At 42.7% G+C, this 14,541-nt stretch overlaps 1 protein-coding gene across 6 annotated transcripts in view; it reads left to right on the top strand.

Annotated features, from left to right (window-relative positions):
- LOC144681055 (serine/threonine-protein kinase MRCK alpha-like) overlaps positions 1-14,541 on the top strand; it is a 607,421-nt gene that overhangs the window by 227,808 nt on the left and 365,072 nt on the right. For all 6 annotated transcript variants that reach the window (XM_078542748.1, XM_078542747.1, XM_078542746.1 and 3 more), the window contains exon 2: positions 3,709-3,800. In XM_078542748.1, the coding sequence (XP_078398874.1) occupies positions 3,709-3,800 (92 nt within the window). The remainder of the gene's footprint in view (positions 1-3,708; positions 3,801-14,541) is intronic.

The raw sequence follows: 14,541 nt of genomic DNA, 5'->3' as shown, positions 1-14,541 counted from the left end.
CTTGCCTCGGGCCGTCAGCCTTCCCCCTCGCCTCGGGCCGTCAGCCTTCCCCCTTGCCTCGGGCCCTCAGCCTTCCCCCTCGCCTCGGGCCGTCAGCCTTCCCCCCTCGCCTCGGGCCGTCAGCCTTCCCCTCGCCCCAGGATGGCACCCTATCCCCTTGCCTCGGGCCGTCAGCCTTCCCCCTCGCCTCGGGCCGGCATCCTTCCCCTCTCGCCTCGGGCCGGCATCCTTCCCCCCTCGCCTCGGGCCGGCATCCTTCCCCCCTCGCCTCGGGCCGGCATCCTTCCCCCCTCGCCTCGGGCCGGCATCCATCCCCCCTCGCCTCGGGCCGGCACCCTACACCCCCCTCGCCTCAGGCCGGCTCCTTCTACCCTTTATTGCCCTCCACGTGTGTGTGGTTCCTATTCTCAGTTCCCATTTATTTAATCTTTCCTGTTTTCCCCCATTCAATGTGGTCACATTTGTCTCTTCTTTCACCTCTCTGTATGTATTTACAATGGTGTGTCAAGGACTCCAGCTACGCCATAGTATTGTGTTCTGTTGCTGGGAGTGGCTGCACTCCTTGCCTTATATTGGGAGTGAACAGTGACATGCAGGCACACCCCAAAAAGTTGAAGGCTGTCCTGTATGAAGGATCCTAGTCAACCCTACCTGTCCATAGCATTACAACCATGTAAAGATCCAGCTCATATTTGTACAAGTCTAGTAAACCTGAGTATATTTTCCTCTCCAGATTGAAATTTTAACTGTTGCTTCCCTGCAGGTGACCCAAATATTTGACACTGCATGGGTTAAAAAATGCTGCCTTTTAAATTGAAAGGAACGGAGGTGATTGCAAGGCTGGATGCTCAGGTGATGCAGTTGTAAGAGCAAAGTTCATTGTTTAATTCTAACTTCTACCCGATGTCTGAACAGACATTGCAGCTTCTCATTTTTTATTTTCATAACGTAAGCCATAAACATCATGGGGCCTAAGTGTCTTTAGTACTTTTCTGCACCCACACTTCCCCAAAACCAGTGACCAACTTCTTGGCAGATTTTGACAGCGCTTTTAAAAATTCATTCTTGGAAAATGAGTGTTGCTGGCAAGGCCAGCATTTGTTACCCATCTCTAATTGCCACTTGAGCAAGTGGTAGTGAGCTGCTGCCTCAGACCACTGCAGTCCATGTGCTGCCCGGGATCCAGTACTTTGACCCAGTAACAGCGAAGGAACAGCTATATAATTCCAAGTCAGGATAGTGTGGCTTGGAAATAATGATGCTCCCCTGTGTTTGCTGCCCTTCTACTTCCAGGTGGCAGTCACGGGTTTGGAAGGTGATGTCGAAGGAGCCTTGGTGAGTTGCTGCAGTGCATCTTGTAAATGGTACACACTGCTGTCACTATGCGCTGGGGGATGGAGGGAATGAACGTTTGAGGTGGTGGATGGGACGCTGATCACGTGGTTACTTTGTCCTGAGTGGCACTGAACTTCTTGAGTGTTGCTGGAGTTGTATGCATCCAGCCAAGTGGAGAGTATTCCACCACACTCCGGACTTGTGCCTTCTAGATGGTGGATAAGCTTTGGGGAGGTCAGGAGGTGAGTTACTCTCCACAGAATTCGCAGCCTCTGACCTGCTCTTGTAGCCACAGTATTTATATGGCTGGTCCAGTTCAGTTTCTGGTCAGTGGTAACCTACAGGATGTTGATAGTGGGGGATTCAGTGACGGTAATGCCATTGAATGTCAAGGGGAGACTCTTTGTTGTTTAATATAGTTCAGTGTTCTAGCATCCATACTGAAGAATTTACATTCATGACATGATCACTTCATTTATTGCGTGATCATCAACAGTTGTTGTAACTCTTGTCACTATAATTGCTATGTTCAATCATGTAACACCATTTAAATGTGGCAGGTCCCAGACTACTTGGGTGTTGATATCTTGTATGGATTCAATCTGTGTGTCATTTGATAAGGTCATGTCCATAGAACATTTCCTGGCATCTTGTCTGATCGCTATAGGGAGTTTATTTACCAACAGGTCTCCAGAAAGAAAGAACGAACTTGCAATTCTACCTTACGCAACCTCAGTACATATGAAATAGATTTACAATCAGTGCATTACTGATTTTTACTCTGATATTGATACAGTGGACCCTCCACCCAGCTGACCTCAGTAAGTTTGGTGGTAAGAAGCCTCTTGCCTTCAGTAAATAGTGGTACAGACTGAATATCCTTTACCTGTAAATCCGAAAACCGAATGCATCAATTTTTTTGAACCTCATCAACCTTTAGCGTGGAAAGTCTCTGACCCGAGCCACACGACCCGAGCTGACACGAACCTCACTGGCTGCACCCGACCTTTACCGCGGGAAGTCTAGTTGTTTGTCAGTACTTGACATGAACCCCGCCAACACTCTCTGAACCCTCTCCTACAAGCAGAATCACAGAAGGCCCCATAAGTAGGAACTTGTTAGAGGTGCCCTGGTATTTATTATTCAATGATGCATCTTATTTTTATAGCCATTTTATTTACTTTAGACTATAGCTAGACTAGGCTTACGCTATTGTAATGTAAGTAAGCCTTGTCTTATGTGCGGTATCTGAAAACCGAAATTATCTGAAATACGATTGGCCCCGAGGATTTTGGATAAAGGAGAATTGACCTGTACGTTTATAATTCTTACTTTCCCTATTCCCCAAAGCATTGATAATTCTCAACATGTGCACAGTAGTTTGCATCTTGATGAATTCAAGTATGTAGGATGAGACTTTTTATCTTTCTCACTTATGCTGTTGTCTGTTACCTACATAATTCCTTTTTCAATGATGCTGAGGTTTAAATGCTGGGATGATCACTAAGCTAATGTGCTGAACATGACTAGAGCTTGACTGCCTGTTAATATTACTGTGACTAATATTAATGTCCAAAATATTGCCGGAAAATGCAGCAGAATCCAAACAGATAATTTAAGTGAAGTTACTGGGAATTTTGGAAAGCTCAAAGTGCATTAAAAAGTATTTAACATTCTGCTATATTGATTGCATCTGCTAGCAGATCGTGACACATGTTGCCAGGAGTGCAAGGAGACTGCAATGATTGCAGTACTTTGCTTGTGAAGCAGAATGGCAGGTCTTTCCAAGCAGTAGTAGTGGAATAGAGTCTCCCATTCAAGACGGAGATGTGGAGAAATCTTTTCTGTCAGGGTCATGAGTCTATGGAACTCTCTTCCCCAGAGAGGTGGAGGCTGGGACATTCAATATTCTTAAGGCTGAGTTACATAGATTCTTGATTGACAAGGAAGTCAAAGGGCACAGAGGATGGGAAGGGAGGTTGAGGCCACAATTAGATCAGCCATGATTCTTATTGAATGGCGGAGCAAGTTTGAGGGGCTGAATGGCCTACTCCTCTTAATTTGTATTTTTGGAAATGATGATGCACCCATGCAGAAGGCATAGGATAAAATCAGAATTTCAGTTACATGTTTCAACATCACCCTCACATCTCATACCTTGTAAGACCAAGTGTGATTGGTAGATGTTACGGTTTTAAGTTGAAGTGTTAGCTCTGATGGCTTTGGCCACTTAAGATTTTCTGCCAGTATCCATGGAAGTGATTTACAAGCAGTTTGTTCACTCTTCCCAGCTTCTTTTCTGTGCTGTGCTCTAACACTTCGCTCAGCATTCCTTTAATGTGAAGTAATGCTTATGTTTTTGTTCTATTTCAGCCAAGCCTTTCACTGTTAAGGTGAAGCAGATGCGACTCCACAAGGAAGATTTTGAAATCCTGAAAGTCATTGGCCGAGGAGCATTTGGCGAGGTAAGCTTTCTCTGGCTTGGTGTCAGCAGCAGTCTTCTGGAAGTATACATGTGCTTGTGTGGAAATCTGTGGGTGTACTGCTCGCCACGTGCTGCTCAGCTTGCATCCAGCTTCAGTTTGGTTGTTAATCGCACTCCAGGGTGATTTGGAACAGGCGTGTAGTTCATTCTGTGTTGCAATTTGACGCTGGAGTGTTGACTAGTAGTGTTGTGTAGTATTTATTTGCCATTTCAGTCTAATGGAAAGGGGCCAGTGAAAGAAACTACATCCATTCTCCAGCTCACCAAGGCTCTACTTCAAAAACAACGCAGCATGTATTTATTATTGGAGCAACTTGTTGCATGCTCTTTGATTATGCCACTCATAACATAAATATAAAAAAACACATGCCCTTTCAAAAACTTTAGATATTTTTTAAATTGAAAGTTGAGACTCCTTTGATTTTATTCCTGTCCTTCTAAGGGAGCAAACTATTGCTACTCTGAACCAACAGCTGAGGGTTGTAGAGAGAGGCCAGGGCTCAGACTTCTCTTGCTTTCTCTTTCCCTGCCTCTGGAGGACTTCTTGTAGCCACAATGCTCAGATCAGGCTTATGGGATATTGGCAGCCAAGCCCATAACTTGCTACCCTGTGGCACTTAGCCTGCAATTATGGTTAATATCTGACTGTAATGTTAAGCGTAAAATGTACCTTTTAATGTTCATGTTATTTTAAATGGCATCATTTTGGTATCCTTAAACCTAATTCATACAGTTTAAAATAGCAACCATGATTCCACCATTGATGCCATAAACCTATAACAGTGCGGATAAATGCACAAAGCTTCATCTGCACTTATCAGGAATATTATGGTGGTTCTATAATCTCTCCTTAAATATATTAAGTTGTATTCCCCCCACCTCTCAGGTTTTTACCATCAGGTTTTACTGTGTAATCTTAGAATCTTATAGCACAGAATGAGGCCATTTGGCTCATTGTTGTGATGGCTCTGTTCAATTAGCCCTAGTCCCTGCCCTTACCTCATAGCTCTGCAGTTTTTCCCCCTTAAAGTATACATCCAATTTCCTTTTTAAAATAATTTCCAGTTCTCTTTCTGGAAGTACATTCCAGATCATCATAACTCTCGGCTTAAAAACAAATTCCCTTCATCACCTCCCTGGTTCTTTTGCCAGCTACCTTCGTCCTCTGGTTGTTTGACAATGGAAATAGTTTCTGAGAAATTCAGCCATTGGGTAGCCAGCTAAAAAGGAAGAATAACCTTCCCATGTCTGTATTTAATATGGATATAGTCGTGTTTAGAGATGGGGAGACTGGGGCAATCTTGTTTATGTCCTTGGGGAGGAGGTGGTTGGAATAAAATGAATAAGATTTACTTTGAAAGCCATGGTGGAAAAAACTAGCAATTGTTGCACAGTACAAATTTCATGAACTCTTTTTATCTAAGAAAGAATGTTATTATCAGCCCTGGTTCAAATTGGTTTGAATTTTTAAAAAATTATTCTTTCATGGGATATGGACATGCTCAGCATTTGTTGGCCATCCCTAATTGCCCTTGGGTGGAGTGGTTTGCTGCACCATTTCAGAGAGCAGTTAAGAGTGAACCACATTGCTGTGGGACTGGAGTCACATGTAGGCCAGATCAGGTAAGGATGGTAGATTGAACCCAGATGGGTTTTTATGACACTCAATGATAGTTTCATGGTCACCATTACTGACACTACCTTTCAATTCCAAATTATTAATTGAATTTAAATTCCACCAACTGCCGTGGTCAGATTTGAACCCATTTCCCCAGACCATTAGCCTGGGCCTCTGGATTATACTATGCCACCATCTCCCCACGAATGAATTCATTAAAAATGAATAACAGCTGGGATAGTGTGTGTTGTGGGCCATAATGCCATCAAGGATGTTTTGATGGAGCAGAAAATGAAAATGAGGGTAAATTTCCACTCCCATTATTTTCACTCAGAAACTCATTGCAGCCCAGATGCTGAATTACACAATTTTACACTTCCATTGGGAAGTGGAGGGTGGGTGTGCCTGTGTAGTCCATCACTGTACAGCCCATCATTGAACACCTTGTCGAATCAAAATAACCTTTCAGAATAGTTAGTGTCAGCTTGACTCACAGTAGCAGACTTCAGTTCTGAGTCAGAAGATTTGGGGTTAGATTCACATACCTTCAGCCTCCGGTTGGTTTTGCATCCCAGGATCAAAGCTTGTTGAATGTCATGTCCTCAGTTCTACACACGATACAAGTGCATATTATCTTATAGTCTGTTACTTCCTGAGGCATGAAACCAGTACCCCTTCCTTTTGAAAAGCCTTGATTTGAACATAGCATAGGAAATGGGAGCAGGAGTGGGTCATTCGACCCTTCAAGCCTGCTCTGCCATTCAGTTACTGTTTGATTTGTTAGAATGGTATCATGAATACACGGATACCTGAGTTATATCTCATCCAGGCATATAGGAGGCTAAGTTTTGGTTTTGCAGGAAAGTGTAATCACTGTTGTAATATTGGCAAATGCAGCAACCAATTTCCAACCAGCAAATGAGATAAATCAACAGAAAATCTGTTTTAGCATTGTTGGTTGAGCAGTGAAAGTCGGCCAGGATCCTGGGAGAATCACTGCTCTTGTTTGACTCATGCCATGGGATCTTTTACTTCTCATTCAGTAGACATCAATTTGAACACCGTTACCACAGTACATGTCAGCCAGATATTTTTCAAACCCTGGAGTTGCATCTAAAGCCATAATCTTCCCACAAGCTGGTAGCCTCTTTGTCATTATTCCTTATTCTTGAAGTAATATTCTTTTTGGTGCTAATAAATTAATTGACATGGAATTCCAGAATTCTTCACAAGAAAGGGAGGATGAAATAGACATCCAGTAGAAGTTGGAAAGATTTTAGGGAAGTTGCCTGAGGAGCTAGATTATAAAAAAATATATTTGGAATGTGGGGAGTGATGTTGGATGATTGCAATGCTTAGGCAGAGAATTTTAGAGTATAGGACCATGGTGGCTGAAGGCTTTGATTTAATGGTGAAGCAGAGAGTTGGTCCACATTAGCCTTGAGCCAGAGGAACAGAATTTGCACGCTAGGACAGAAGGTTGGAGGGATAGCAGAGGTAAGCTACAGCGAAGTTGTGGATAAACTTTTAAATGAGGATGAGTATTCTAAAGTCAATGTATGGGAGATAACAATAAACTCTGAAAGCAGGCAATCACAGGTGAGTACAGAAAAGGGGATTTTTTAAACTCCCATTAATCAGATAGTTTGACAACAGGATTTTGCAGGAAGAAGCCTGTTTTCTCTGTCTATCTGACAATAGTGATGACATGTCAGTTCAGTATCTGATGCTAATATTGGATCCATTTGTGGGCATTTGGCATTGTGATTGCTGCTTTCCCAGGGCCAGGTGGCTCTCTAGCCCCAGTCCAAGGTGCTCACTCATCAAAATGAAGCTGCCAGTGGGCCACAGATTGTGTCTTGGTATTACTGTTAATCATCAGTAAATCTAACATATCTTGCTTCCGGTTCCCCCACATTTCTGATCCTTAAATAATTTTGATATGTATTTTCTTTTCCTCCCATTATTAGTGCTATATTCTTTTATCACAGTGATTAATTCTGCAGTGAATATATCTTTAGGTATCAACTGTGCTGTACGGCAACTCAACTTGCTTCAAGCTTAGTTGTTAACTGGAGCTGATCAGAGTAGGCATGCTGTACGCTGGAACCGCAGCCTTTGCCTGTAGGCAGTGTTCTTGTACGTGCAATACTTAGATATCTAAATTTGCTACTTGACTTATTTCACAATGCAGCTAATTAAAGTAAAGCCTTATCTGAAAGTAAGGAAGATAAGAGTGACAAAATAAAATGGAGATAAAGACAGCAATGTAGAAGCTGAAACTGTACCAACACAAAAAGTTGTCAGCTGGCCAAAATCTGTCTATATTTCCTGTATACTCTATGCTTCTGTTTTGATTGGGAGCACAAACTTGCTTTAAAAAAAAAAGATTTCTTTAAATTTGTCTATGGTGCGTTGTTACTCTCATCAAGGAAAGGGATGCCAAAAATCACAGCTTATATTTATATAGCACCTTTAATGTAATGAAATGTCTCAAGGTGTTTTGCAGGAGCACTGTAAAATGAAGTGTAGCACTGAACCCCATAAGGAGATATTAGATCAGACAACCAGAAGTTTTTAAGGAGTATCTTAAAGGAAGAAAGCTAGGTAGAGAGGCAGAATAATGTATGTAGGGAATCCCAGAGCTTGGGGCCCAGGCAACTGAAGACACGACCAATAACAGTGGAGCAATTATAAATGGGAATGCACAAGAGACCAGAACTAGAGGAGCGCAGATATCTTGGAGGGTTGTGGGGCTGGAGGAGATTACAGAGATGGGGAGGGGGAAGGCCATGGAGGGATTTGAAAACAAGGATGAGAATTTTTTGGGGAGGTGGTGACAGAATGGTACAAGATACATGCTCTGGAGACCCGGGTTCAAATCCCATATGGCAGCTGGTGGAGTTTAAATTCAATAAGTAAACATGGAATTGAAAGCAAGTCTCAGTAATGGTGACCATGGAACTATCATTGATTGTCATAAAAACCCATCTGGTTCACTCATGTCCTTTAGGGAAGGAAATCTGCCACCCCTACCTGGTCTGGCCTACATGTGACTCCAGACCCACAGCAATGCGGCTGACTCTTAACTGCATTCTGCGATGGCCTAGTAAGCCACTCAGATCAAGGGCAGTTAAGGATGGGCGACAAATGTCAGTGACACCCACATCTGATGAAAGAATAAAAAAAATCAAGATGCTGCTTGAACAGGAGCTGCTCTAAATCATTGAGCATAGGGATGACAGGAGAACGGGACTTGCTGTAAGTTAAGACACGGGCAGCTGAGTCTTTGATGATATCAAGTTTACAGAGGGTAGACTGTGGGACCATCCGGGAGTGTATTGGAATAGTCGAGTCGAGAGGTATTGTAGTTTCAGTAGCAGGTGAGACGGGGGCGATGTTATGGAGATGAAAATAGACAGTCTTAGTGATGGCACGAGTATGAGATCGGTAGCTCATCTTGACATCAAGGTTGGGAACAGACTGGCTTAATTATAACCTGTTGCCAGGGAGAGGGATAGAGTCAGTAATTAGGGAGCAAAGCTTGGCACGGGGATTGAAAACAATGGCTTCAGTCTTCCCAATATTAAATTTTAGGGAATTTCTGCTCATCCAGCACTGGATGTCAGATAAGCAGTCTGATAATTTAGCAACAGCGGAGGAGTCGAGAAAGTTTGTGGTGAGGTAAAGCTGGGTGTCATCAGCATACATGTGAAAACTAAAGTTGTGCCTTTGGATGATGTCTCTGCGAGCAGCATGTAGATGAGAAATAGAAAGGGGCCAAGGATAGATCCTTGGGGGTCACTAGCAGTAACGGTGCTGGAGCAAGAAGAGAAGCTATTGCAAGTGATTTTCTGGTTACGATTAGATAGATAGGAATGGAACCATGTGACAACTGGACAACATGATATAGCTATTATAGAAACATCACTTAAAGATGGACAGGAGTGGCAGCTCAATATTCCTGGGTACAGGGTTTTCAGATGAGATAGAGAGGGGGATAAAAGGGAGGAGGGGATGGCAGTTTTGGTTAGAGAAGCGATTACAGCTGTGAGAGGGGTGATATGTTAGAAGGATCATTAATTGAGATATATGGATTGAGCTTAGGAACAAAAAAGGGGCAGTCACACTACTGGGAGTGTACTGGGAGTGTACTATAGACCCCCAAACAGTCAGAGGGAGATAGAAGAGCAAATATGTAGGCAAATCTCTAAGAAGTGCAAAACAATAGCACAGTAATAGTAGGGGATTTTAATTACCCCAATATTAACTGGGATAGTTTTTGTGTGAAAGGAATGGAGGGAGCAGAATTCTTAAGGGGTATTCAGGAGAACTTTTTTGGCCAGAATGTATGTAGCAAGCCCAACAAGAGAGGGTGTGGTTCTGGACTTCTTTTTAGGAAATGAAGCTGGGCAGGTGAAAGGAATGACAGTGGGAGAGTAATTTGGTGGTGATCATAATTCAGTTAGTTTTAACATAATTATGGAAAAGGACAAAGATAGAACAGGAATTAAAGTTCTAAATTGGGGCAAGGCTAATTTTACTAAGCTGAGATGTGATTTAGCAAAAGTGGACTGAAAACAACTATTTGAAGATAAATCATAGAGCAGTGGGTGGCATTCAAAGGAGAGATTCCAGGTGTTCAGAGTAAACAAGTCCCCACAAAGAAAAAGGGTGGGGTGGCCAAATCTAGGAGTCAAGGAGTTTACAGGGTAAGATAAGGCAGAAAAGGAAAGCACTGAAACCCAGTGCTACAGAAAACCGACAGGAGTATAGAAAGTGGAGAGGTGAAATCAAAAAGGAAATTAAGAAAGCAAAGAGAGAGCATGAAAGAATATTGGTAAACAAAATCAAGGGGAACCCAAAGATGTTTTATCAATACATTAAGAGTAAGAGGATAACTAAGGAAAGAGTAGGGCTCATAAAAGACCAAAACTGTAACGTATGTGTGGAGGTGGGGAATGTGGGTATGGTTCTTAATGAATATTTTATGTCTGTCTTCACAAAAGAGGGGGACAGTGCAGACATTGCAGCTAAGAGGAGAAGTGTGAAGTATTGGATGTGATAAACATAGGGAGAGAGGAGGTATTAAGGGGATTAGCATCCTTGAGAGTGGATAAATCACCAGGGCTGGATGAAATGTACCCCAGTCTGTTAGAAGAAGCCAGGGAGGATATTGCAGAGGGCCTGACCATCATTTTCCAATCCTCACTGGATACAAGAGAGGTGCTGGAGGATTGGAGGTCTGCTAACATTGTACCTTTGTTTAAAAAGGGAGTGAGGGATAGACCGGTCAGGCCAGTCAGCCTGAGCTTGGTAGTGGGCAAATTATTGGAATCAATTCTGAGGGACCAAGACAAACTGTCACTTAGAAAGGCATGGATTAATCGAGGATAGTCAGCATGGATTTGTTAAGGGAAAGTCATGTCTGACCAATTTGATTGAAATTTTTGAGGAAGTAACAAGGAGAATTGATGAGGGTAGTTCATGTGATATGGCCTACATGGATTTTGGCAAGGTGCCACATGGCAAACGGTTAAGGGATCCAGGGAAATGTATCAAGCTGGATACAAAATTGGCTCAGTTGGCAGGAAACAAAAGGTAATTGATGGGTGTTTTTGTGACCGGAAGGCTGTTTCCAGTGGAATTCTGCAGAGTTCAGTACATGGTCCCTTCTTTTTGTGGTTGATATTTATGATTTGGATGTAAATGTAAGGGGGATGATCAAGAAGTTTGCACAAAAATTGGCTGTGTGGTAGATAGTGAGGAAAGTAGCTGTAGACTGCAGGAAGATATCAATCGACTGGTCAGGTGGGCAGAAAAGTGGCAAATGGAATTCAACCCAGAGAAGTGTGAGACATTTAGGGAGGTCAAACAAGGCAAAGGAATACATAATAAATGGGAGGATAGTGAAAGGTGTAGAGGAAGTGAGGGACCTTGGAATGAATGTCTACAGATCCCTGAAGGTAGCAGGACAGGTTGATAAGGTGGTTAAGAAGGCATATGGAATCCTTCTGTTTGTTAGCTGAGGTGTAGAATGTAAGAGCACAAAGGTTATGCTGGAACTATATGAAACATTAGGGGAGATGAGGAAAACTTTTTTCACCTGGAGTGTTATAGGGGTCTGGAACTCACTGCCTGAAAGGGTAGTAGATGCAGAAACCCTCAACTCATTTGAAAGGCGTCTGGATATGTATTTCATGTGCTGTAACCTGCAGGGCTACGGATCAAACGCTGGAAAGTGGGATTAGGCTGGGTGGCTCGTTTTTCAGCTGGTGTAGACATGATGGGCCAAGTGGCCTCTTTTTGTGCCATAAACTTTCTATGATTCTAACAGTGGAGAGGCATAGGCGGAAGATGGTGTGGTTACCCATGTCAAAGGCTGCAGACAGGTCGAGGATGAGGAGAGAAAGTCACAGTCACATAAGATGTCGTTTGTAACTTTGATAAGAGCTGCTTCAGTCCTGTGGCAGAGGCAGAAACCTGATTGGAGGGATCCAAACACGGAGTTCCAGGAAAGATGGGAGCAGATTTGGGAGGTCACAGCATGTTCAAGAACTTAGGAGAGGAAAGGGAGTTTGGAGATGGAACGGTGGGGTAAAGACTTGGCTTTTTGAGGAAAGGGCGATGACGGGAAATTATAGGAGGGATGGAAAACACCTGAAGAGAAAGACAATATTGTAAATGGTTCTATCATTGGGGCCAGGAAGGGAAGTTGGGGTGATCACATGTTTACAGGGAATAGGATTGAGGGAAGAGCAGGTGACTCTCATTGGCAAGATGAACTCCGAAAGGACATGAGGAGAGATGGGAAAGAAACTAGAGAAAGATGCAAGTTCGGGGCCAGGGCAGTGGGGTAGCACTGAAGGAAGTTTGGCCAGTGGGCTAGTGGAAGCGTTAAGAACAATGTATAACTTCAAGCTTATTCATATTTATATTTATGTGTTAAGAAAGGTGGAAAATGGTTTCAATTTCATTTTTTTATGAGCTTGGTGCTGCGAAGTCTTGGTGCGGGGGGGAAGGGGGGCTCCTAACAAAAAGGTCAGGTTTTCTGGATTTATTTGTGTACATTAATTTTTAATGAAGTTTGATAACTCTTGAAGTGAAGAGATGGGTTACAAAAGGATTAATAGTTTAGCGATTTTGGGGAAAAAGCACAAAGTTGTTGCCTAGCGACAGGTGTCCAGTGACACATAGACACGGGGAAAGAAGTTCACAGTGCGTATGTCAGAGAAGGAAGACAGGAGTTCTAAGCTGATAAATACTGCATATTGGTTGGGGAACTGAGTTTAGGGAACTCATGTGTTTGCTTTGCAGTTGAAGTAGTAGTGAATTTATTGTGTGGATTTGGGTCTCTCAGAGAGATGCCAGTTGAGGAAAAAGTATCTAATGAATTCTCAGAAATCCACTGGAAGAAAACTATTTGCAACTTGGGCCAGCCCAAGCAAGAAGCCTTGGTGTGAAGATAGTGCTAAATCTTCACTGGATTTTTGTGTCTGTAAGAGGATTTCTGGGATAAAAGGATGGTATGAGGTTGAATCATTTTCTTGCGGTTGTATTGAGATCTTTCCAACCTTTTTGTCTGGCGTAATAAAGTTCATTTTTCCCCTTGTTTAATAAATGTTTTAGTCTTTATGTTATAAGTTCATCATACTCCAGTGAATTTGTTCAGTAACTTGTCTCCACAGTTTCTTAAAAAAAACAAGTTAAGATCTATCAAACCAGGTTTCACTCTGGGATCTGACTTGTCCAGTGTTAACATCAGCTAGGATAGTAATAGAAGAGTGGGGATGTGGCAGTGGCAGCTTACGGGATGGTCTCGACCTTGGTGATTAGCCCATGAGCTCTTCGCACTTATCATTGTAGGTAAGGGTGGAGGGGACAGGGGGGAGGGGTTTAAGAAGATAGTTTGCGTTAGAGTGAAGAAGCCGGGGGTATCTTTGTATTCCAGGATTACCCTGGGATAATGAGCAGTTTTAGCAGATGAGAACAGTGTTGTCTTGTCAATTACATTGTTAAGGTTTGTTACTGTCATGTCAATTACATTATTAAAGTTAAGAGAAACAGGTGATGGGTATTAATTGTCTTTGAGTACATCTAAATAGGGGATAGCTGGGACACTGAGGAGAGCTGAGAGACTGAACAAGTCAATAAACTCTCTTGATAAAGAAAAGCTCTATGTCTTGGTTTTGGCTATACCAATTAGCTTAGATCCTATTAACAGGCAGGACCTGATAGTAATAAGAACATATGAAATAGGAGCAGAAGTAGGCCATTCAGCCCTTTGAGTCTGCTCCGCCATTCAATAAGGTCATGGCTGATCTGTTTGTGTTTTGAGTTCTACATTCCTATCTGCTTCTGATAACCATTGATTCCCATGTCTAACAAGAATTTATTTACCTCTGCCTTAAAAATAATGAGTTACCCCACTTCCACCGCCTTCTGAGGCAGTGTTCCAAAGTCGCACAACCCTCAGAGAAAAAAAATTCTCCTCATCTCCCCTAAAAGGGTGACCCCTAATTTTAAAATATTGCCCCCTTGTTCTGGATTCACCCACAAGAGGAAACATCCTTTCCACGTCCACCTTGTCAAGGCCGTTCAGGATCTTGTACAACTCACCCCTCACTCTTCTAAACTCCAGTGGAAACAAGCCCAGCCTGTCCAATCTTTCCTCATCAGAAAACCCACTCATTCCAGGTTGGATTTTTATAGTTAAACATCTATAAGGGAGTGTTGCCTGGAAGGTGTTTACTTGTGGGCCTGACCAAATATGGAGTCTTTTGGGGGAGCGTTTTCTAAGACTAATTTTCACCTGTGCAATTGTAATCTTGTGTGCTTAAGTTTTCTTTTATTATTGTTGATAGAACTTTTACTTTTAATTTTTAAAATCCCAAAAGTTTTACTGGACTTCTTGCTGCTGAAATCAGTCTGCTGCCGCTTTGTTTTCAGAATACAAAAAAAGGGTATGGCCTTCTGGGATTTGGTTTACATTGGCTGTGGTCACAACAATACTAACTTTTAGTGACTCATGCACGAGAGCACCTAGAATCCTCTGCACCTTGGAATTCTGCAGTCCTTCTCCGTTTAAGTAATACTCTGGTTT

This window comes from Cetorhinus maximus, chromosome 5 (genome assembly GCF_964194155.1).
Source record: "Cetorhinus maximus chromosome 5, sCetMax3.hap1.1, whole genome shotgun sequence".
In the NCBI taxonomy this organism is placed as follows: Eukaryota; Metazoa; Chordata; class Chondrichthyes; order Lamniformes; family Cetorhinidae; genus Cetorhinus; species Cetorhinus maximus.
Note: the sequence above shows the minus strand (reverse complement) of the source record. Positions and strands in the feature narration are given on the sequence as shown.